Source organism: Haemaphysalis longicornis, unplaced genomic scaffold (assembly GCF_048455015.1).
Source record: "Haemaphysalis longicornis isolate Haplotype H1 unplaced genomic scaffold, Haemaphysalis longicornis Haplotype H1 scaffold_3, whole genome shotgun sequence".
Lineage (NCBI taxonomy): Eukaryota > Metazoa > Arthropoda > Arachnida > Ixodida > Ixodidae > Haemaphysalis > Haemaphysalis longicornis.
The window spans coordinates 198,941,938-198,967,787 of NW_027526335.1; the positions used below are offsets into that span (position 1 = coordinate 198,941,938).

Here is a 25,850-nt window from a genome sequence, read left to right on the forward strand (position 1 = left end):
CGTTGAAAGCCATGTCACCGATCCGGCAGACTCCGAATAATAAAGGTCGAAATTGTGTGGGCGCCAGTACGCTCTTCTCTTCCCGGTAACGAGAACGCTCATGACGCGGCTCGAGGTTTGGCTAACGGAGCCGATCACGTCGAGGAAACATCTGAGCACTTCTCGCGCGCTGGGATGGCGAGGGACCGCATGGTATCGTACAGAGACATACTTAATCATTTCAGATTGGAACGGGTTCAGTATCCTCCCCCTCACTGTACTCTCAACAAATGGTAATCTGTAGCATGGCGCCTGTTACAGACAAATACATTCCCCAATCCGGTCATGTGCAGCTATTGTTACACGGGGCTCTACACAAGCGAATGTAAGCTATGTACGGGCAGGGCAGACCTGCACCATATTATCTGGGAATGTCCCCAGAAAAAGAATTCGTTAGGTGCTTTGCTAATAATTAAGACCGAGGAGCAGTGGGAGACCGTTCTGCGCAGCTCCGATCCGGATGTACAGATCCGGGATGTCCAAATGACCGAAGACGCCGCCGGAGCCCAAGGACTTCTGGCCGCCGTCTGAGGGGGTGAAGAGGCTTGGCCTCCTCTGCATCAAAACCATGTTGGACAAATAAGTGTTGTTAATCTCTCTCTCTCTCAAAGCAACCTCAGAATGCGCAATATGTACACTTTATTTACATTACGTATTTACACCTTTAACGGCTCATGATCGCATACAAGCGGTCAGGCCAGGCCCACATCGAGCGGCGCTCTGAGCGCTCCCTCTCCTCTCAATCCGTCCAATTCCCCCGTCCTTTTTTCCATCCCTCCTTCCAAAGCTTGCATCGCTTTCAGTAATATGGAGTGACCGACGCGTTTGTATGCGTCGTCTCCGGGCCCACTCATCGGGTGAATACCAAACCCTGGTGAATACAAAGAACCCTTCGCGGTTTCTCTTTACGACCCTCGCGCCCAATTCAGCTCGGCCGGCGTGAAAACAAACACCACACATGTAAACAAGCTAACCCCAGAAGAAGATATCTAGTTCCCGGGCGGTTTAAATTAATGAGTGAGGGGTCCGAACTTAACACCTCCCCACCAAGAATGTTGTCCATACACTAGCTGTACGTACAACATAAACTCTTGCTGTGGATCACAAGAACCCAATATAAAACAACGAAGAAAGTCACTCAGAACACTCGTTACATAAAACACAGCATGCAACATTTCGAGACGTACTGTAGCTTAAACATCACGCAGAAAAAAACGAAAAGTCTTAAATGTCCCAAAAGACACTTGCAACACAGAAAAGGAAATACGACAACCAACTCATTACCCTCACGAAAGGCGGTGTGCCTTTTGCAAGCTCAAACACTAAACGAAACTGAACCACACAGAGTGTAAACTTCCAACTGTCCCAAAGGACACATTATACCAAAGAAGAAAACACAAAAAACTCTCCTCTAGCCTCCAAAAAGGCGAAATCTTCCAAGAACTGAACACATAAATGCGACCTCGCTTTATGCCCAGCACACTAGTGCAAACACCAAAAAAGCAAACAAAGTAATAATACAAACCACAATACCACGACAAGCGCGTGCAAAATCATTCTGTGACTTCACCACGAGAAAAAGACACTCAAACCCGCCCAAAAGTAAGAAATACGGCTACTTCTGTAGCAATAACTACACGTCTAAGAAAGTTCGAATCGTATCTTCGCGCACTCGCGGACGAATGTTCTTTCCAAATGCGGAACAAAGATTGTTCATACCTGCTGCGGTTCCCTTGCTCTGCGCTTGCAGCGTACTAAAAGTTCACTTCCTTACCCGGACTAGGCTTTCAGGGCACTGTCTCACGCACAACCACCGCACATGCTCCTCTCTATCGTACACCTCGACGCAAACACCGCTGTCCCAATGAGCGCAACAAAACCCCAATGGGGCATCCATTCTAACGGTGACGTTTTAAGCCGAGGCAAAGAAAATGAGAGGTAGGCATCTGAAAGCTGGGGACCTATGTATACCGAAGGCAGAAAGCTCACATTTCAGCAGACGCCGCACTTCCCAGTATTCCCTCCTGTCGGAAACTCGCCGTCGGTCCTGCCCCAAGTCGAACCGAGGTATTCTTGGTGCTCTAGGCCGGAAGGGCCAATTCCCCTTGCCATCACCAAACTTATCGAAGGCTTTCCTACGCGCGTCTGCACGCCGCGGTACTGCGCTTCGCATGCGACTAGGTCCACTCATTCGACGCACTCTCAACTGCAGCCCTTTGGCACTCGGAGGATCAGGAGCGCTAAAACGAGAGCCTCGCGACGTCGCGAACTGTGCCCCCAGCTCCCCTGACGCGCATACATTCGCCTCATCCTCAACCACCTGACCCGCAGCGCCGCTGCTCCCTCGGTCGTCGGGCTCCCATACGCCCGTCATCAACTCGATCGTGCTCTCTGCCACTACACCGCCAACCAATTCCGAACACTCGCCACTCGGGTCACGTGATTCCGATTGAAGCTCGACGAACGGCATCACAACACTTCCCCTACGCGCGCCCACCTCGGGTTCTCGCTCTACTAAGTACACTGAAGGGTCGCCCACAGCATCTGCGTGCCGCGACTCGGGATCGTGATCGCACGCGCTCTCTAGTACTGCGCAGCCTACACTACTTTAGAGGTTTGTCTACATAGGCACCAACCTCAACGGGACGCTATCTCGTCTCGCAGGCCACTACCGGAGGATTCACCGCAAGATCGTCCTGCTCCTTCTCCCTCGCTAGCCGCTCATCTAGATCGCTTGTCGCCTGCGCAATCTTGAGCTCGACCTTCTCGATCGCCGCAACGGTTGCAGCAATTCGCTCCTCTATCTCCTCGGCCGAAAGGACACCCGCCATGGTGGAGGCTTGACGCTACCTCAATTCACCCAAAAACTATCCTGAATCACGCCCATCGCGCCTCCCACTCAATAGACTCGGACAGCAGTGGTCGCGCAAAGGAGAAGGGCAAAGGGGACTCACTTCCCCGCCGCTGTCCGCACGCTGTTCGAGGCGACGTCGCTGCGGCGCTCTCGACGCTCTCGTTCAATCGGGCGTTTCAGCGCCCGTCATCGCCAAATGCGGGCGCTGCCTCAGATGATTGAACTCTCTCCCGTTGCGATGTCGCCTCGCAGGTGTGGAGCGTCTTTTCCCTGGGGCCTCTCGCCAAGATGTCGCCCAAACTTCCGAACTTCATCTCGGACTTTCGAACGGTCGCTGACGCCGGGTGCTACCGTAGAGAATGCAGCTCTCTCCCGTTATAAATGTCGTCCACACCGCTCCAGCCTGGAGCTTCTGCACCCCGGGATGTCCCACCAAGATGTCACCCCGTACTCCAGCTTGGTGTCGCCGCTGCATCTTGCAGCGTCTGCTCCCTGGGCCCTCTCACAAAGACATCGCCCCAGCCTTGGGGTAGCCTTCCAATCGTCCTCCGGAAGCCATGTCGACCAATTCTGGTCACGGCACCAGCTTAAATTCAAAGGTGGATCGGTCACCTTTGCTCGATGATCGATGCGATGATCCGATGAGACGATCGCGGGAACGAGGACTCGCTGGCTCGTTGGCCGATGGCACATAGCCGACGACGGTCTACTCCAAGCTAACTCAAAATGTACCAATATGTACACTTATTTACCTTACATATTTACACCTTTCACCGCTCATCATCGCATACAAGCGGTCGGGGAAGGCGCACATCAAGCGGAGCTCGCTGCGCTCCCTCTCTCAATCTGTCCAATACCCCCGTCCTTTTAACTGTCCCTCCTTCCAAAGCTTGCATGGCTTTCAGCTATTATGGGGTGACCGACGCGTTTGTATGCGTCGTCTCCGGGCGCACTCGTTGGTTGAATACCAAAGCGCGGCATATACAAAGAAGCCTCCGCGGTTTGTCCTTACACCCCTCGCACCCAATTCAGCTCGGCCGGCATGAAAACAAACATCATGGAGGTAAACAAGCTAACCCCAGCGAAAGATATCTAGTTGCCGAGTGGTTTCAAATAATAAGTGAGGGGCCCTAACATAACAGAGCCTGTCTTCCAAACAATTTCCCATCGCGATTCTGTTTTCCCAACCTGTTTCTTGGGGTTAGGAGGGTGGTTTCTTTGATTTTTTCAAAAGCATTATGAAGACCAAATTTGAGGGCCTATTCATCATCATCATCAACAACAACAACAACATATTTTGGTCGACTGAAGGGCGAAGGTACTCCTATTGACCTTCACCGCTCTTGTCCTGCGCTGCCCCAGTCCATTCTTTGTCCCCGAAAGTTGTTGTTTCACCCCTCAATTGAGTTAATGGACTTCCCATTCTTCTAGATCCGTCTCTTGTTGTTCATTTTGTTCCCCTCGTGGTCCACCTATTGTCAGTTCGTCTCAGTGTCAAAATTGCGAGTTTGATGACTGCCTTATATGATGCGCCGATGGTAGTGTTTCCGATTTCTTCGGTGCGGGTAAATTTGTGGTAGGGTAGGCTCTGCAATATGCGGCTGATGATCAGTGGCTGAATAAGTTTCTTCTTCTGTCCTGCTGTTTTCTAGGTTAAGCGTTTTTAATGTCGACAATGGGTTAAACGCTTTCTCTTTTTTGGCGATTGTGAGTTCGGCGCTGCTGCTGAACTTTAGAGCCACGCCAAACGCTCATACGTCACTTTTGTCTGGGAGGACATGCTTACCTGTTTTAGTACGATTTTAACTGCCGCATGGATCTCTCCGTCGTTTGCCAAACCAGCTTGCAGAGGAGACAACCACGGGATTAGAGAAAAGTAGTTTTAAAATTCTACTGATTAGACCCTATATTCTGGGTATTCGTAGCTTATCTCTCCACCGCGTCCCTGCTGACCCTATTGCGCTTACGGTTTATTGTCGATGCACGCCAGCGTACATCGGTACAATCAGACCGTCGCCCCTCCAGGTCACCATCGCTGCGCCGGCCTCGTGGAAACCGCTCCGGCTAAGACAGCGTAAACTCACCGAGCCCTGGTCGGGAAAACTAGATGCAGCGGCCTTTGGACGCGAGGTCGCTGAATGCGAAAACGATCATCGAGAACTTCCACCGTTAACAGTGTCTGCACGTGACACAACGATGACGGCGAATGATGGTGTGAGAAACAAGTCCCTGGATGTTTCCATTCATATTGACAGTCGGAGCATGGACGGTTTAGTAGATACCGGAGCCCACTATTCTATTATCAGCGGGAAAATGGCGACACGTTTGAACAAGGTGATGACGTCGTGGACAGGAGCACAAATTCGTATAGCTGGAGGGCACATTGTCATGCCGATTGGTATGTGCACTGTTCGGGTTAAAATTCAGGGGTCAACTTTCATCGCAAGCTTCCTTGTTCTCTGTGAGTGCTCTCGAGATGTGATCCTTCGTATGGAATTTCTTCGCGAATATGGGGCCGTCGTCGAATTTCGGAATCGCCGGATTGATTCCGCAATGGAGTTAGCCACTGCGGAAAGTGATTGTAATCGTATGCCAGTGCTATGTATCACAGGCGACGTCGTCACCATACCTCCGCGATCAAGCGTGCTGGTAGAAGTTTCGTGTGAGGGGATTCCCTTTGGCGAAGCAGTAGCGGACGCCAACCTGTCTCTCCTGTTCACGCTTGTAGTGTGCGGGGCGAGAGGCATTGTCCAGTTGCGTGATAAACGAACGCAAGTACTCGTCACAAACTTTAGCAATGAGCACCGTCATCTATTTCGGTGTACGTCCATAGCTTACGTCGAGAAAATTACAGAGGTCGTCGAATGTTTCACGTTTGGAGACGTAACTGTTCTGAAAGACAGAAAACCCGATTCGACCGCAAAAGTAGACATCAGTTCACAACTGTCAAAAACACAAGAGAACCAGTTTCGAGAACTCCTGCAGAAATTTAAGGAATGCTTTGCTTGATCATCTAAAGTACGACGGACCAAAATTACGAAGCACCGCATCATAACCGATGAAAACACGCTACCCATACGGCAACAGCCGTACCGCGTGTCAAGTAAGGAGGGAGAAGCTATTCAAACCCAAGTGAAAACTATGCTCGACGAAGACGTCATCCAGTTATCAAACAGCCCTTAGTCCTGGCCTGTTGTCCTTGTAAAGAAAAAAGATGGAACTCTACGCTTCTGTGTTGATTATAGAAAACTGAATAGTGTGACAAAAAAGGACGTTTACCCGTAGCCACGCATAGATGACTCTCTGGACAGGCTTCGGGGGGCTAAGTACTTTTCATCCATCGACTTGCTCAACGGCTACCGGCAGATAGAGCCTGAGGAGAGATACCGCGAGAAAACAGCATTTGTCACGCCGGACGGTCTTTATGAATTTACGGTACTTTCGTTCGGCCTCTGTTCCGCCCCGCCCACATTCCAAAGAATCATGGACTCCGTACTTAGCGGCTTGAAGTGGCAAACTTGCCTTGTGTACTTAGACGACGTTGTTGTGTTTTCGACCACATTTGAAGATCACCTCAGCAGGCTCAGACAAGCACTGGAGGCAGTGCACTCAGCTGGTCTTTCACTGAAACCGGAAAAGTGTCACTTTGGTTTCACCGAGCTTAAGTTTCCGGGACACGTCGTCAGTGCGGAGGGAGTTCGACCCTATCCTGAAAAGACGGCCGCCGTTGCCTGTTTTTCCGCCCCTCGGAATAAAAAAGGTGTAAGGCGCTTCCTTGGGCTCTGCGCCTACTACCGTCGATGTATTGAAGGCTTTTCCAGGATTGCTGAGCCCCTTACGTGGCTGACCAACAAAGACATCGAGATTGTGTGGCACAAACATCCACAGAAAGCCTTCCACGAGTTGCGCCAGCGCTTGCAGTCACCTCCTGTGCTCCCGCATTGCGACGAGGTTGCGGAAACAGAACTCCATACGGATGCCAGCAACATCGGACTAGGGGCCGTCCTTGTCCAGCGGCAAGAAGGTGCCGAAAGAGTGATCGCCTACGCCAGCCACACCCTTTCACGTTCCGAGTCGAATTACTCGACGACCAAAAAGTAATGCCTAGCGGTAGTGTGGGCCATTACCAAATTCCGCCCTTATCTGTATGACAGAGTTTAAAGTAATCACTGATCATCACTCCCTTTGTTGGTTAACCAACCTGAGGGACCCATCGGGCTGTCTTGCGCGTTGGAGTCTACGGCTACAGGAATTCGACTTACGGATTGTTCACCAGTCAGGCCGGAAACACAACGACGCTGACAGCCTGTCCCGTGCCCCTGTCGAAACAACCAGTGAACACGCTGAAGAGGACACTGCCTTCCTCGGTTCCATAAGTTCATCAGATATGGCGAAAAGGCAACGAGCTAATCCAGGCCTTACAATGATTATCGATCATATGGAGGGACGAAGTTCTGTTGTACCACGTAGCCTTGCGCGAGGGTTACATTCGTACTGTCTTCGGAGCGGTGTCCTCTACAAGAAGAACACAGAGGCTAGAGGGCAGCTGTACCTCCTCGTCGTCCCACTGGATCTTCGGGACGAAATTCTTTTTGCGTGCCATGATGAACCCACGTCTGGCCACTTGAGATTTGCACGAACCCTCGTTAGAGTTCACCAGAGTTATTACTGGCCTAAACTAGCTTCTAGCGTGAAACGCTACGTCAGAACATGTAGGGAGTTTCAACGCCGCAAGACGCCACCCTTCAAGCCAGCCGGTTTTCTGAACCCGATAACACCCCCAACGATACCATTCGAGCAAGTCGGCTTAGACCTCCTAGGACCTTTCCCTCTCTCGTAATCGTGCAATAGGTGGCTTGTGGTGGCAACCCATTACCTGACACGTTACGCGGAGACAAAAGCGTTACCTAGAGGCACAGCCTCCGAAGTTGCGAGTTTCTTCGATACGGCGCCCCATCTGTTGTCATCACGGACAGGGGAGCAGCCTTTACGGCGCAACTTCTGCAAGACACCCTCACACTGAGCGGCACCTCACATCGCAAGAAGACTGCTTACCACCCTCAGACCAACGGGTTAACTGAAAGACTCAATAAGACAATAGCCGACATGCTCTTCATGTTCGTAGATGTCCAGCACAAGGCATGGGAAGAAGTACTGCCGTACATCACATTCGCCTATAATACCACTATGCAAGAGACAACCCGGGTCACTCCTTTCCGTCTCGTTTTTGGCCGTGAGGCTCGAACGATCCTAGACGCGATGTTGTCTTGGGTAATCGAAGACGAAGTAATTCTAGAAGCCGAGATTTTCAGCCAGCGCGCTGAAGAAGCCCGCCAGCTGGCTCGATTTCACATTCAGAGACAGCAGACAACTGATGCAGCACGTTACAACTTACGTCGAAGAGAGGTGAAGTACATCCTGCGAGATCATGTTCGGGTGTAGACTCCTATCCGCCGCCCGGGCGTGTCCGAGAAGTTGCTCCACCGCTACTTCGGACAGTACCGAGTGCTACGGCGTATCACCGACGTGAACTACGAGGTCATCCCAGATGGAATTGTGCAGACCCGACGCCAGCGACGAGCTGATATAGTTAACGTGGTACGGATGAAGCCGTACTTTGCGCGGTAATAAGGCTCCGTCAATAGTGTTATCCAGTTGTTTGTTTTTGTTTTTTTAATAAGGACAAACAAAGACTGAACGTGGCCATGACTATTTTGAGCGTATAATAAGGCATTTGTGTGTTAGTTCTAAGACTAAACTTTTATGTTCTTTTCTTTTCGTTAGCGTAGCGTTTTTGTTTGATTTCTGTCACGTGCTCCCTCACGTCTGGTCTTTATGATATAGCATGCTCAGTCTATGATTTGAAAGGCATCGAGACGATGCCTCTTTGAGGAGGGGAGTAATGCCGCATGCTTTCAGAGATGTCGTAAAGTGGGCCGCGCTGCACCGGCTGCAACCGGCAGCGCAATCTCGGCGCCGGGAGTGCGAGCTTGTCTGTGTTCGCCAATCGAGGCCCGAGCGCACGTGCACTGCAAGGGGGAGATCACGCCAGGAACGCAGGCAGTATTTCTCGGAGATCGAACGAGACGCAAGGATCTTTTCTCGTTTCCTCTCTTCTTGTTCGGGCACAAGTTCGCCCTAAATAAAAGTCCTTTCTTTACCGTTGTGTCCTATCCTACGTGACACTACTAAGGTGACGTTTGTGTAAGGAACTGCCAACTGTACACTTTCTTAATATTCGGCAAAGCATAGTTGTGTCTGTGCCCGCTCCTGTCAGGCCCGTCGAGTGAACTATAGGGTGCCTCGATGCGTGCCGGCTCCGCTGAGGGTGGCGCCACTCTTGGAAGGGGTCGCCGCCGCCAAGACAGGTTCTCGGGAGGCGCCGCCGCCATTTTCTTGCATCCCGCCCCCGCCGACTCCCGCGCTAGGCGCTGGGAAGGCGGCGCTCTTCACAAAGTCTGTTTGCAGAACGCCTGGGTGCTTCGTTTCCCAGTGTTTTAACAGCGCTAAAAATGGCTGGAGGATGTATAAGTTTCCTACAGACCCAAAAGACCCAAAACGCCGGTCGTAAACCACGCAACGCGCGTGGGTTACGACCGGCGTTAAACGCTGCATCAATAAGAAAAAGCGACTTTATTCCAAGGCCAGACGATCTGATTCAGCCGATGACTGGAAGTGCTACAAAGAACACTCTAAACTGTGCAAAGCAGAAATCGAGGCAGCCAAGGAAAAAATTTTCAACAACGATATAACAAACCTACTGCAGACCAACACGAGAAAATTTTGGAAAGTGATAAATCCAAAGTACTCATCATCATCGTCCATATCATTGTCTAAAAATGGTACAGACCTTTCCTCATCAGAGGCTGCAGAGGAATTCAATTCTGTTTTTTGTTCTGTGTTTACAAATGAAAGCCCATTACCAGCCACTCTTACTTTACAGTCATTAGATTCAGCAATGGATGACTTGCTTATCACTCAGGAGGGTATTGCTGCAGCCATTGATAGACTCCCGACCAACTCTGCACCAGGCCCCGATGAAATATGCACCAAACTACTAAAAATGACTAAAGTGGTCATATCCCCGATCCTAGCTGCTTTATTTCAGCAATCGATAGACACAGGATGCGTACCGTTTGCTTGGAGAATTGCCCGTGTTATCCCCATCTTCAAGTCAGGCGACCCATCTGTGCCTCTTAACTACAGACCGATTTCCTTAACCAGCATGGTTTGCAAACTTCAAGAACACATAATATTGTCACGAAGCCAAGGACGACGCAGTTGTCTTGCAGGAGAAACAAGTTTATTGGAGCGAACTTGTGCTCCCCTAACAACTCAAAAGAATACAGAGGCGGCGAAGCAGCGGTCAACAAAGTGACTTGCGTCAGCGAGCGTCGCAGAATCGAATGCCCCGGCGTCCGCACTGCAGGCTTTTTATCTTTTGGCGCGCGTGGTTCTCGAAATGTCGATTCGCATCGAGAACATAGTAGACCCAAGAAGATTATTCTATGCTGTTCACGTTAGATCGGAATGCTCTCCCTATCACAAAAGATAACACATGCGGCACAGAAAGAAAGAATTGAACACGCGCTTTCCTTGGCGCAGAGATAACACAGACCGGCACAGCCGGGCGGTAAAAGCAAAACATAAATAAACAAACCCAATGTATGGTTCGCGGCATTACCCCCCCTCTAAGAGTGCATCGACCCGATGCTAACATAAGCGACAGTCCGAACAAATGAAAATAAAAGTTCGTCATCGTGCGTAGAAAGGTTTTAAGCGAACCACGTGGACGACTTCAGGCCGCGTGCGTCGCCGTGATGTGCCGGATTCACCATCGGGGATCACTTCGTAGGTAAGTTGGCCAACACGTCGTAGAATCTGGTAGGGTCCGAAATACCTTCGCAGGAGCTTCTCACTGAGTCCGCGTCGTCGGATGGGAGTCCAAACCCACACACGATCCCCTGGTTGGTACTCGGCGTCTCGGCGTCGGAGGTTGTAGCGGCCCGCATCCACCAGCTGCTGGCCCGTTATACGAACTCGAGCGAGCTGGCGGGCCTCCTCCGCACGTTGAAGATATCCGTGGACGTCGGCGTTGAGGTCGTCGTCTTCTACGTGCGGAAGCATGGCGTCGAGCATCGTAGTCGGCCTTCTACCGTAGACAAGCTCGAATGGCGTCAGCTGCGTCGTCTCCTGGATAGCCGTGTTGTACGCAAACGTGACATACGGGAGAACTTCGTCCCAAGTCTTATGTTCAACGTCAACGTACATTGACAGCATATCTGCGATTGTCTTGTTCAGACGTTCTGTTAGTCCGTTCGTTTGGGGGTGGTACGCCGTCGTTCTTCGGTGATCCGTGTTGCTGTAGCGTAATACTCCTTGCATCAGCTCTGCAGTAAATGCCGTTCCGCGGTCTGTGATTAGGACTTCCGGGGCTCCATGTCGTAGCACAACTTGGCTTATAAAGAACTTCGCCACTTCTTGTGCAGTCCCCCTCGGAAGAGCGGCGGTCTCTGCGTAGCGCGTCATGTAGTCTGTCGCTACGACAATCCACTTGTTCTGTGATCGTGACGTATGGAACGGGCCTAAAAGGACCATTCCAATCTGTTGAAATGGTCTCGATGGGACGGCGATCGGTTGCAGAAGTCCGGCGGGTCTTGTCGGCGGCGTTTTTCGTCGCTGGCAGTCACGGCAGCTCCGGACGTAGTGGGTGACGTCAGAGGTAAGGCCGGGCCAGTAGTACCTCGCCTTGATTTTTCCAATAGTGCGGGCTGTGCCCAGATGTCCGGAAGACGGGTCGTCGTGGCACGCTTCCAAAATTTCGTCACGAAGGTCCGCGGGGATGACGAGGAGGTAATTCGCTGTTGTTCCGGGGCAGAAATTCTTCTTCACAAGGACGGAGTTTCTCAGGCTGAATGCTGGTAAGCTGCGTTTGAAGGTCCTAGGAACGGCAACGTTGCATCCCTCGAGGTACTCGATTATGACGCGTAAGTCGGGGTCGGCACGCTGCTGGGCGGCTAGGTCGCTCTCCGTCACGATCCCGAAGAACGCGCTGTCTTCATCAGAGTCTTTGGTGGGTCGACGGGGGCGCGGGACAGGCAGTCGGCGTCGGAGTGTTTCCTGCCGGATTTATAAACGACGGTAACGTCGAACTCCTGCAGGCGCAAGCTCCACCGCCCAAGACGGCCAGAGGGGTCCTTCAAATTGGCGAGCCAACACAGCGCATGGCGGTCTGTTACAACCTTGAATGGCCTTCCATACACGTATGGGCGAAATTTTGAAATCGCCCATATAATAGCCAGGCCCTCTTTCTCAGAGGCAGAATAGTTTTTCTCCTCCTTCGACAGACCACGGCTGGCATAGGCGATTACCCTTTCGCAGCCGCTTTGCTTTTGGACAAGGACGGCACCCAAGCCGATATCACTGGCGTCCGTGTGCATTTCCGTTTCGGCATTTTCGTCTAAATGAGCGAGCACGGGCGGGCTTTGCAGGCGTATTTGCAGCTCGCAGAATGCTTTTTCTTGGTCGTTTTCCCAGCTGAAAGGGGTGCTATCTTTCGTCAAGCGCGTGAGTGGCTCTGCAATGCGTGCGAAGTTTGCCACGAAGCGCCGGTAGTATGCGCACAGCCCGAGAAATCTTCGCACGCCCTTCTTGTCTTTCGGCCTTGGGAAGTTCGCAATCGCTGAAGTTTTTGCCGGGTCAGGTAGGACTCCCGCGGCGTTGACGACGTGGCCCAAGAACTTGAGTTCCCCGTATGCGAAACGGCACTTTTCAGGCTTTAGCGTCAACCCCGACGTACGAATGGCCTCGAGTACAGACTCCAACCTTGCAAGGTGTTCGTCGAAAGTCCGGGCGAATACCACTACGTCGTCGAGGTATACGAGGCAGGTGTGCCACTTAAGGCCAGCTAGCACAGTGTCCATGACTCTTTGAAACGTCGCTGGTGCTGTGCACAGCCCAAACGGCATCACCTTGAACTCGTATAGGCCGTCTGGGGTTATAAATGCAGTCTTCTCTCGGTCTCTCTCGTCCACTTCGATTTGCCAGTAGCCGGTCTTCAGGTCCATCGATGAGAAGTACTTCGCGTGGCAGAGGTGGTCGAGGGCGTCGTCGATTCGGGGAAGGGGGTACACGTCCTTTTTCGTGATTTTGTTCAGTCGCCGGTAGTCAACGCAAAACCCTAATGTGCCGTCTTTTTTCTTTACGAGTACGACGGGCGTAGCCCAGGGGCTTTTCGATAGCTGTATAATGTCATCGCTCAGCATGTCGTCGACTTGAGTCCGGATGGCTTCCCGTTCGTGTGAAGAGACGCGGTACGGTGACTGTCTGGTAGGTCGGGCTCCATCTTCGGTTATTATTCGGTGCTTCGCTAGAGGGGTCTGACGTAGTTTTGCGCTCGACGAAAAACATTCGCTGTAGCGACGCAGCAAAGCCAATAATTTTTTCCGTTGTTCTTGCGGTAGCGCCGGATTCACGTCGAATGGCTGCGGGAGCTTGAAGGTTTCTACGGGTGTGCGTCCAAAGTCGGCGACTGCGATCACATCACTTGCTTCTTGCGTTTCTTCGAGGAACGCAATTGCAGCTCCCTTGTTTAAACGCTGGTACTCTTCGGTGAAATTAGTGACCAAAACGTGAGATTGGCGTTGCTTAAAGTGCGCAATGCCTCTTGCGACGGAGACGCCGCGGTCGAGAAGCAACCTTCGATCACTCTCTACGATAGCGTCGATGTCAGAAGCAGCATCCTCACAGTAGACGGCGATCATCAAGCTTGCGCGGGGTGGCAGGGGGATGTGGTCGTCGGCGATCCTGACAGCAGCACGGTGATCGGGGTTCGGTTGCGGCGTCGTGGAGTGATCGGAGGAAAATGTTATCGACTTGGTCTGCAGATCAATTATTGCGCCGTTGTCCGTCAAAAAGTCAATTCCGAGAATCACGTCGCGGGAGCAGTTAGGCAGAACGACGAACGCCGCAGGGTACGTTGTGCCGTCTATGGTGACGCGCGATGTGCACATTCCACTTGGCGTCACGAGGTGGCCTCCTGCTGTGCGTATGTGCGGACCGTCCCATCTGGTCATAACTTTCTTCAGTTTAGACGCAAATGGTCCGCTCATTACCGAATAGTCGGCTCCCGTGTCTACGAGGGCGACTACGTCAAAGCCGTCGATGGACACCTTGACGTCGGATGCCGCCTTCCTCGAGTTCCGGGTGCGTCGGGGCGTCGCATCTCGGCTTGTGCGTGTTGACGGTCGGGCACTGTGCGTCGTCGTTGTCATCGTCTTCTCAGCGGACGTCTCGTCGTGTACGGGAGTCTCGTCAGGTCTGGGTCGGGTCGTCGGGATGAGGGCATGTCGTGAATCACTGTCTTCCGCGAGTCGTTGCGTCGTTGGAGGGTTTTCATTTTTCCGCGATCGTGCAACTTTACCTCCAGAAGTTGCTGCTTTTAGTTTCCCCCGCGTGGGCTGGGGGACCTTCCACGTGAGAACTCAGCATTGCTACGGCGGTTCGGCGACTGGTATGGGTAGGGTGACGGCGAACGGTTGAAACGGGCTGGTCGACGGCTGGTGTTGGACAGGTACTCTTCGATCTCCGATGGGTGCTGGCCAGTTCGGGGGCGGGGTGCGTCGACGGAGAACCCTCGCAAACCGAGCCTCCTGTAGGGGCAGCGACGGTAGACGTGGTCGGCCTCTCCGCAGTGGTAGCACAGCGGACGATTGTCGGACGTTCGCCACACGTCGGTCTTCCTTGGGGCAGGGGGTTGCGCCGCAGGTGGTCGGGCCGGCGAGAGGGGACGACGGTACGGAGCCTCGTGACGATAGGGTGCAGGTGGGCGAGGGCGATGTACAGCAGCCGCGTAGGTCATGGCTTGCGGCTCGCGAGGTGCTACTGGCGTCGTTGAAGTTCCCAGCGCTTGCTGCACTTCTTCTCTAATGACGTCGGTAAGAGAAGCGACTTGTGGTTGCGGCGTCGTCGGGAGCAGTTTCCGCAGCTCCTCCCTCACTATTTCGCGGATAGCCTCACGTATGCTATCAGCCGGAACCCGCATGTTGTCGATGTAGTTCGCACTGGCCGCGCCAACAAAGTTCCGGTAATACTGCTTAGCACGCATTTCGAGAGCCTTCTCAATCGTGCTGGCTTCGGTCACGAATTCAGCGATGGTTTTGGGCGGGTTGCGGACAAGTCCAGCAAACAGCTCCTCCTTCACACCGCGCATCAAGAAGCGTAACTTCTTTTCTTCCGTCATTTCGGGGTCCGCGCGGCGAAATAATTGCTTCATCTCCTCAACGAAGATCACGACCACTTCGTTGGGGTGTTGTGTCCGAGTTTCAAGCAAAAGCGCAGCTCGCTCTTTTCTCACAACGGTAGTGAATGTCTTCAGGAACTCCCTTTTGAAGTGAGTCCAGTCGGTCACAGAACTCTCATGGTTCTCGAACCAAGTTCGAGCAGTATCTTCTAAGTAAAAGAAGACACGCCGGAAAGTTTCTTCGTCGTCCCACCTGTTGATGATGCGGACGCGCTCCAGCTTCTCCAACCATTCTTCGGGGTCTTCAGCGGGGGCTCCCCGGAACGATGGCGGTTCCCGGGGCTGCTGCAGGACGATTGGCGATGTTGTTTCTTGCACCATGGTGTTGGTTGCAGCGTTCTTTTTCTTGGGCCCTTCTGGCATCGAACCGAACTCGGGTGGTAAATCTTGCAGGCGGGGGCTGGCTCTTGTTGGACTGGCTTGGCGGCTTCTCGAGGTTGTAGTGGGCATGAAGGGTGCGTACCCAGCACCTCCACCAGATGTCACGAAGCCAAGGACGACGCAGTTGTCTTGCAGGAGAAACAAGTTTATTGGAGCGAACTTGTGCTCCCCTAACAACTCAAAAGAATACAGAGGCGGCGAAGCAGCGGTCAACAAAGTGACTTGCGTCAGCGAGCGTCGCAGAATCGAATGCCCCGGCGTCCGCACTGCAGGCGTTTTATCTTTTGGCGCGCGTGGTTCTCGAAACGTCGATTCGCATCGAGAACATAGTAGACCCAAGAAGATTATTCTATGCTGTTCACGTTAGATCGGAATGCTCTCCCTATCACAACAGATAACACATGCGGCACAGAAAGAAAGAATTGAACACGCGCTTTCCTTGGCGCAGAGATAACACAGACCGGCACAGCCGGGCGGTAAAAGCAAAACACAAATAAACAAACCCAATGTATGGTTCGCGGCAATATCATCTGCCGTAATGAGCTACCTAACAAAAGAGAGCTTCTTTTTTTCTAATCAACATGGTTTTTTGAGAGGCCGTTCTTTTGAAACTCAGTTATTCGAATTAATGACTGATCTCCATAATGCAGTACATTCGTCCTCACAAATAGATGCTATATTCATAGATTTCGCCAAGGCCTTCGACAAAGTCCCTCACATCCGTCTAATGGAAAAACTTTCTGCTCTTAATATTAACCCCAAGATTAACAGGTGGATTAAGAACTTCCTAACCCATCGGTTTCAGTCAGTAACCATTAATGATCATTCCTCCTCTTTAGCTCAAGTAACTTCCGGTGTTCCACAGGGCTCAGTCTTGGGTCCTATCTTATTTTTAATATATATCAATGACATTAACACTAATATCTCTTCTACTATCCGATTATTTGCGGATGACTGCGTCATTTATAAGCAAATTAAAAACCCCCAAGATTTCTTATCCTTGCAAGCAGACCTTAATCAACTGACGAAATGGTGTAGGGATTGGCAGATGGAAGTAAATGTGCCCAAAACTAACGCCATAACATTTACCAAAACTAGCGCGTCTGAGCCCCGTCACTATTTTCTCAATAGTATGCCTGTACAAACCGTAACCATGGTAAAATACTTGGGGGGTCCACATAACGTCTGATCTAACCTGGAATCACCATATCGATACAATAACCAGCAAAGCTTCTAAATCACTCGGATTCATTAGGCTAAATCTGCATTCAGCTAACACATCTACAAAGCTTCTGGCCTACCAAACACTTGTTCGATCAAAGATTGAATATGCAGCGCTAATCTGGAACCCCCATCAGTCGTATCTCGTAAATAAACTTGAGGCACTCCAAAATAAAGCTGCCCGATTCATTCTCAGGAACTACTCACGAACATCAAGTATAACAGAAATGAAACAATCCCTGAACTTACCACCTCTACAGCAACGCCGGCTTTATAGTCTTTTATCGGTTTTTCATAGGCTATACCACAGCCAGTCTTCTTTCGCTGCCTCGCACATAAGACCCGCTGGTCGCGTTTTTCCCCGTTTAGATCATGCATTCAAAGTTCAACCAATATTCGCGCGTACCAACCTATTTTTCTTTTCGCCACTCTTACTTGCTATTCGTCACTGGAATCAGCTCCCAGGTAACATCGTCACCCTCAGTAATCACGACTCATTTATCAAAGAGTTGCAGTTATTCCTCAATGTATAAATCATTTTTCAGTGTTTGTGTCATTTTTGAACCTCTTAGATTGGTTCAATGTTCGATGTTTGTGTTATTTTGAACCTGGGTCATTTTTTAACCCTCGCATTTTAGGGATTGGATAACTGTTGTGCGCCTTTTGTGTACCCTTTTTTTGAAACTATGCATTTCGACATGAATGTATTTGTATTCGCATTTTTTTGGGTGTTGCTGTTTTTAATGTTGCAATGTGTTCTTTTTTTCATTGCGACCCCTATGTAACGCCCGTAAGGGCCTTTAGGGTAAATGAATAAATAATAAATAGTTCTGTGGACGGTGAAGATGAAGCGGGAAAGGTGGCAGTCGACGAACTACTCCTGCATATGCAGTGCAAGTACCCGGCTTCTCAGCAATGCCAAATCGATTTGGGGCTATTGACTATTGTCAGCTTGTCTGTGTGGCTGTTTCTACATACAAGAAGTACGGTTTTATGTGTTTATGTTGGAGGTTTCATTATGCTTTTGCGGCCTTTTTATATTTGATGGATGCAAACGGACGTGGCCTCTTAAAGCGGGGGGCCGATATGAAACGTGTGGTGCTTTACATCTTCAGTCATTTAACTTTGTATACGAAATAAGGCAGTCGTTTCAAGAAAGTGTGCTACCTTTCTCAGTCCAGAAGCGTCATCTCATCCCGACGCATCACGCTTACTTTAGCAACAGCCCATTTTTTGGCAGTTTGAATGATATATTCCGAAGAGTAAAACTGCATGCGACGCGTCATGCTCGTGTTTCTCCTGGTTGTCGCAACTGGAGGTCTGTTATACATCGTTTTGTGCGCAAAAATTATGATATTTAGGACATATATTTTCGCTTATCATCTCATAAAAGTAGCCCATGGAGGTGAAAAGAAATGTGTTATTTACACCTCTACTTTGTGAATCCTCTGCGGATGTGAGCCGATACGTGTGGATGCCAGTTTGTACGATTTGCTTGATTTTACGTCATTTATTCTAATTTATCCGGAGAAAAGGGCACCTATATTGACAACTTACCGGGCAGGCTCACTTTGAAGGATTCTTTTTGAACAACACCGGGATGATGGATGGAAGAAATTGAAGCCAAGTGCTGTGCCAACGCCTTTTCCAATCAGAGGTAGGCATTTACCATTTGATTCACTGCGTGTTTTCGTATAAGTGCGTACACTACCTAACAAATCGGCGGTCGCCGCTGGGAAACATTCCAGTGGCATTTGAGGCGTCGGTCTGCCATGCTTCACTTCTTTTGACTTTAAAATGTTCTGCATGCATGAAAGTATGTACAGCTCACGCAACAACCTTAACCTCACGCATCCACTTATTCCATTTCCACTGGAAAACGCACAATCCCTCGACCTGGTTAATTATTTCAAGTGTGAATGCTGAGACGCTTGCCATGAAGTGTTTCCGCTTTGCTATTTGTCTTGATTTCCCATTCCACTGATTACCGCGCTTTCCCTGAACTTACTGCTTAATTCGATCGTTGCTTTTGCATATCTTTCTGCTTTTAGTTGCTCCAAATCAGCGAAAGCCACCCAGAGACTGAACGCAGCCTGAGCCCACATCCAAAACTGAAAAGGTGGACAACCCCGCTGAAGAACCTCACGCATCATCAGAGACAGCGGAAATGTTCCACGAGTCAACTCACATGGTATCACAAGAGACGTCATCGGCAAACCTCCAACTCAACAGCCCAGGTGTCGAAGCTTTGAATGTCGGAATTCCAAACTCGGCAAATGAAACTCTCACAAAAAATACAGTGATACACAAAGACATTGTGCTGAGTTGAAAAAGCAGTTGGCAGACCTGGAAAGAACATACACTGTACTTCAAGAACACCACACACATGCTAAGAACAAAATTCAAAACCTCAAAAGCAAGTTCAAAATCATTCGAGCGTAATTATCATTACCTGATTTATAACTGCATTAAAGTGTGTTTGTATTATTTTGTACATAATGTATTATGTAACAGCATTGGAGTATGTTCTTAATCATTTTGTACACTGTGTATTTGTGCTTCAAGGTATTAAATCATTATTCCTACTTCCGTGTAAGCCTTTAGGTTTATATTGCAGCCCAAGGACGCTGGCTCGATTCTCGACCCTGGCGGCCGCTTTTCTGATGGAGCCGAAAATACAAAACGCCCGCGTGTTCGAGATTTCGACGCATGTTAAAGATTCCTAGGTTGTCAAAATTAATCCGGAGGCCTCCACTACGGCGCGCCTCATCCCCTATGTAGCGTACGCACGTTAAACCTCATCGATCAATCATGTTTAGATTGCACAGTGCATGCATGGCGCAGTTCGGCGCCAGGCAATCCTAAGTAATTACCGCAAGATTCAGTGGCCGTAAGCGTGCGAACATTCGAACTTGAATATGTAGCAGTTCCCTTTTTTTTGTGTACTTCGCCTACTTTCCGGTATGTTTATATGTAAACCCAACGACGGCAAGATCAAGGCGCCGGTATGCCAACGACGGCGAGAAGTTGCCCGCCGTGTCGCCCATCGTAAAAAAGGAAAGGCATTCACCATATTTTCGATAATCATCTCAAAATAGAGAATCCTTCACCAAAACCTTACTCTTCTGTTCATCTATCCTAGAAAAGGAGCGAATATTGAAAGTAAAGCCAAATCAAGCCCACACTGTTAGCGTGGCCAGAACTATCAAGGGGCGTCAGGCAGCAAATGCGCGCCCAGCGTCCAGCGGATGCAAGAAAATGGCGGTCGCGCTTGCAGACGACGCGGTTGTCCTCACCCTCAACGGAGCGGGCGCGCATCTAGGCACCCTACTGAAATACAGCGTGGCCGCCTAGCGTGACCGCACGGATAAAATCTGTACACGTACCGTCAATATCAGTTTATTTTTGGCAATGGTTTGTGCAATAGTAACCACCAGAGCGTTCTTCAAGAGAAAAAAGGCATTGCGAAAGAGGAATCATTTCTTCGATGCCTCGAGCTTTCGAATGTAAGCGTCCCTCACAGCGCGGCGCAGTTGTTTTCCCGTGCCAGTTTCAGGGATGCTATCGACAAATTCGACACCACCATGCAAGTGCTTGTGGTAGGAGAGCTTGCCTGAAAGATAAAAAAACACAAATCGTTCAAAACAGCTATAGTTGTCCTAGTATACGAAGAGACGGATTCAAGTATATTGTATGAATCTGAGTATACTTGCCAAAAAGAGATAAACTATACCATTATTAGTACACCCAAGCGGAAACATGGGCTCCTGTGGTACGTTTTAAAGGTTTAAAAGACACTGCGTTTTGTAATAATATTCCCACGTCAAAAAACCTCGTGTTTTTTATTTTAAATGGCCCATTGTAATTTTAAGTTTTAATTTTAATAGTAAGCAGCCCGAATTCAGACGCCGTCGTTATTTTGCGAAAGAAAGTGTGCACCCGCCTTGATGCAGCCGTACGGCTACAAAGGGAAGCTGTACAGCTTTCTCACAAGCTTCGCAGTTTACATAAAATTCGCTCTGGTCAGGATTCGAACTCGGTACCGCTGCTTAACAGTAGTTATCGCTCTACCAACTGATGAACGAGTAGTCTATCAGTTATTAGCGTGAGAGCTAAGTGATCAACAAAACGAAGTGAAGGACAGGTGTTAATCGACCACCTGTAGGGGAAATCCCTAAGGTGGAGTACGTTCTGTCAGATCAACACGTACATCTGGTCGATTAACACCTGTCCTCCACTTCGAGTTATTGACCAGTTCGCTCTCGCGCTACTAACTGCTAGCCGCATGATTAGATAAGTTGGAAGAGCGACTGGACCGGTTACGTGGTGGTCCCGGGAATGGAATCCTGAACCGAGACGAACTTTTTTTCAACAGCAAAGTTTCTGAGAAAGCTGTGCAGCTTTCCGTTGTATCTGTACGGCTGCATTATGGTGGATGTCAAACTTTCCTTCGCAGAAAACTTGCTCCACCTTGGGGATTTCCCCTAAATCTGGTCGATTATTTCCCGTTGTTCTCTCAGCAAACCCAACAAACCCAAAACGGCACTGCATTGATACAGGCACTTTCGTTTTGAACCAATGTTGCCATCATTAGGATGAAATAAATGGAGTGTCTGTGATGTAACAAAAATAGTAACAGCTTGTTTTTGTTAAAATAAAACCACATCGCCAAGGATCAGTATACGCGTCAAAAAAAGCGTGGTGCATGTCAGAACGATATAGTGCATTGATTGCGTAATTTTTGTTTCTTCGTGTTGTTTGATCTAAAAACAAAAGAAGCTAATGTGGATACGGACATAACTAGCTCTGAAAACGAGCATTTTGTTGCTTGATTCAAATCTAAGCTTCTTTATTTACTATATTAGAAGCAGGTTTGTCGAGCTTGGGCACTTGCTATCCCCACGAAACGTTTTGTTGAGAAACAACTCGGAAACGATTGCTGGCATCCCAGAAGAAACGACAATGGGAGCAAATAATGAACCTGCGCTTGTTCTGAGAGCTAATCCTATATCTGGAAAGTTGGGAAGCAGGCGCAGCGACAACAGCGAGCCGCTGAAGGGATCATGCAAGCAGGAGTTGGGCATTTCTTGTGACCGCTCTTTCACAAAGAATATGTTTACGGTTTCACAAGATTGGACAAGCTTCGCATAGAACCCTCTTCCCGGTAGAGGAGGGCCTCAAAAGTGGTATTTATTGTTACAGTGATGGCTATTTCTTCTACCTGACGAGAGCAATTACATCAACAGCAAATTACGTTTTTGGAACAATAAAAAACCGAATATTTTGCACCTAAAATGCGGTAATAAACCCAAATTGCCAATGCAGATGTGAGGAATGACTGATTGTTCTTTACACAACGGAAGTTAAATCAGCACAAAAAATATTTGTAAGTGTTTACACTGCGAAATATAAGAGCACATATTATGAACCAATATATGGCTAACAATGACCTCTCATTGCAGTTCCCTAGCAATAAGTATAGACGCGCAGATATAGTATGGGGAATAGAGCTAACTATATTGACCAAGTGTTTATACTACATGCCATGAACTGGCAGGTAAAATTTGACCATGGTGAAAACCAAATTTAGAGGCGCTCGTAGGCTAGCGGCGAGGAATAATTGCCGTAATTTTTTGGCCACTTTTCGGACGGGCAGGATGATTTATGCCGACTGCTTTTTCTGGTTCACTAGATGTTGAGAGTTGAGTTTTGCTAAGAATTACCTTTTAACATACATTCTGTCGGTCGCTGCATAATATGTGAACCGACTTCCACGATGGTTCTAGAGCATGAGCCAGTAAGCCAAAAACCTCACCTCACTGTTATCCACTCTCGCTGAAGTTGAGCTAGGCAACCAGGATACAGCAGTTCAGCTTTATTTCATAAATCTGTGCTACCTGTTGCAGTGGTATATTGTTTTCGATTCACCTAAGCCAATGGCGTCAATGTGTCTGCGCTCACCTGCAACAAGTTCTGCTATCCTGGCTGCTTCGTTTTCGATAACGATTTCCTCTTCACTAGGTTGGAAACGATGCTTGAGGACCACGAACGCCCGAGCGGCTTCTCCGAAAACCGGATGCGGTACACCAACAACGATGACTTGTTGTACTCCTGGGTCTTCTGACAATACATCCTCGATCTCTGTTGGCGCTACTTGCTGGTCCATGCACTTTATCATGTCCTTCAGCCGGCCAGTGATGAAGAACGTGCCCTCGTTGTCATAGTAGCCAACATCGCCTGCGTTGGTGAAGTGGAAATCAGCAGCTTAAAGGGAAAACAATGTTTTGTGCTCAACTCTATAATGGAAATATAATACACATCCTTAAAAAGAGAATTACACCCCTTTCGAGCGAAGCCTCAAAAAATATTATTGTCATTTAACTAAGGTCAATGCAATCCAGTTTCAAAAACGAAGGTTTATTTCAGCGAACTTTTCCTTCGAAGAACCTTAAAAAATACTCTAGCGTTGAGGAAGCATTCAACAAAGTGACGTCCGCAGACGATCGTCGGTGAAGCGAATGGTGCAGCGTTTGTATGACGCAGACGTATCCGTCCACGTTATTCTTTCTTGAACAGTGGTAAACGAAGCAGAACATTCTTGTTCAGTGACCGCAGGGCGAAACACTTACGATCCGTCAAGTAAATCAGCCTGTGCGGCAAACTAAAGAAAGTAATGGAGAAACACGCTATCCGCTTCTAACACAGATAAGAAACCCTGTAGCGGCCAGTCATGGGTAACGGAATACACGTGTATACGGACTGGAAGGCGTGTTTCGTGGCATTACTACCCCACTTTCAGTTCATTTGATTTATTTCATGTATATCGTCAATAATAGCCCAACGGCATTTCAGAAGGGTGGGCTTGCACGAAAGTATAATATTACATACTACAGTGAAGACAACAACACAAAAGAACGCAAAGGAAATCAACATCAGCTAGGAATAGCGAAACTATTGCAAATATGATGAACTGGGAAAAATAAAAGAAAAAAACAAATGGCGCAGCTTGCACAACTGGTGCAAAGTTCGGGCAACAGCAGATGTGGGTATCCACCTAGCTTTTCCCCACACTGACAGCCGATCCCCTTAGAGACGGTGAACACCGGGCCCAGGAATGCAAATCTGTTTTGTACGGCACTGTAAACAAGAGATCAATGACTGCATCTACAGTGTTTTATTCAGCAGCAATCTTCATCATCCCGTTGGGCGTCGTCTTCAGAAGGCACAGCTGCGTTGGGCAAATACTCTTGTAGCCCATCCTCGCCTCTGTAGACCTCCACTTTTTCGTCAGCTGGTCCGGTGGCCATCTTCATGTGGGGAGTGTGAAGGGATGGCTTGACAGATTCGCCGTCATGGTCTTGCGAGTGGCGGACATGTGGCGCGCCGGTCACTACACGACTACGGTGACAAAGGTGGGAGCTTCTCGTGTGGCGCAAGCCCCGCGAAAGCCTGGACGATGTGGGGCAGTCGCTGTTGCTGTTGTATTTCCTTTACCGATGACATACGCACGTCGACGATTGGCTAAGAAACGGGGTGGCTTTTTGGAGCTAACACACCCACCTCATTGCACTGTATATTCGGCCTGTACATTGAGTAAGAGCAATTCAATTCAATTCAATTTTATTTACAGATAAGACTGGGAGGTTGCCTGGGTATAAGCTGCATAAACAGCTTGACAAGGCCCAGAAAACCAGTACAAGTTACATCAACAAGCATGGTCGAACAAAAACACAAATACAAGCTTGCATTAAACTTAGTGAAAGAACAAGCGTACAACCAACACATACACATTACACCTTGTTACAAAGGTTCACAATGTTTCATAATAAAACAGACAGCACACAACAACACACAATATTTCAAATCTTGAATATCATTTGCAACAATCAAAATTTATAGCCGAAACACCACTGTCTTGATCAAGATATGTGAGCACAATATTATTTAGAACAGTGTTTCTATTCTCAACGTCATCATCATCATAGCTCTGAAAAATATTTACGCACTTCTTTGTATGTGAATTTGGCTATATTATGATGCTTAATCAAAACAGATGGAAGGCTATGGGTCAACATTTGTAATTTATAATTGGTACCAAAATTAGGTATATTCCAAACCTCATGCCTACGTGTTTGTATATTTGCACTGCGATATTGTGGATCGGCAAGGGAGGTTAAGAAATGTCTGATGCTAGCTGAAGAAAAACAACACGTCTGTATAAGGCAAAATTCATAATTGTGCTCTATTTTGATTATTGTATTTATTTTAAATGCATCCTGTGATATATTTAAACGTTCAATATTTGCAATCAGTCGAATCATTTTCTCCTGGAGACGGAAAAGTTTCGTTATATTAGTCTTTGTTGTTGTGGTGTACACCAAGCAGCGGTAATTTAGTTGGGAATAAAATAACGCATAATAAATCTGAAGTTTAACCTTTAGTGGAAGTAACGAACGGGATCTAGGAAGAGCACCACGAACAGCCGACACTTTTCTACAGAGATAGTAGACATGGTTTTCCCAACTCACATTGCAAGTAAAATAGACACCAAGAATTCTGTGTGTTTTAACAATTTCTACAGGATGGTCGTCGATGTATATGGTTTGATGCGAGCTAACATTTTTATTCGTAGCACAGAAAATTATAGCTTTGGTTTGTGAGTGTTAATTTTTAATTTACTTAACTTTGACCATGTTGTTATTTACTTTAGTGCTAAATTGCATCTATGGATTAGGTCATGTATATCGGGTCCAGTAAAGAGTACAGTACTGTCGTCCGCATATATCACATATTTTACCCCTTCACCAATATTAACCATGTCGTTTATATACGTGATGAATAGAAACGGACCCAAAACACTTCCCTGGGGTACGCCGGAAGTTATCGGAAAAAAAGTTCATATGGGATTATATGTACAAACAGATTGGCTTCGGTTGCTTAAATATGATTCGAGTAATGATAATGGTATAACATGAATTCTATACGAGAGCTTGTTTAGCAGAAGCTTTTTATTCAGGCAGTCAAAAGCTTTACTGAAATCAATTAAAAAAAACA

General features: G+C 48.6%; 1 protein-coding gene across 1 annotated transcript in view; it reads right to left on the minus strand.

Annotated features, from left to right (window-relative positions):
* Positions 1 to 20,188: 20,188 nt before the first annotated feature.
* LOC144175924 (luciferin 4-monooxygenase-like) overlaps positions 20,189 to 25,850 on the minus strand; it is a 104,157-nt gene continuing 98,495 nt past the window's right edge. Inside the window, exons 9-10 of the mRNA XM_077704993.1 lie at positions 22,758 to 23,033; positions 20,189 to 20,409 (exon numbers count right to left, since the gene is read on the minus strand). Coding sequence (XP_077561119.1) covers positions 20,273 to 20,409; positions 22,758 to 23,033 — 413 coding nt within the window. The 3' untranslated portion in view covers positions 20,189 to 20,272. The remainder of the gene's footprint in view (positions 20,410 to 22,757; positions 23,034 to 25,850) is intronic.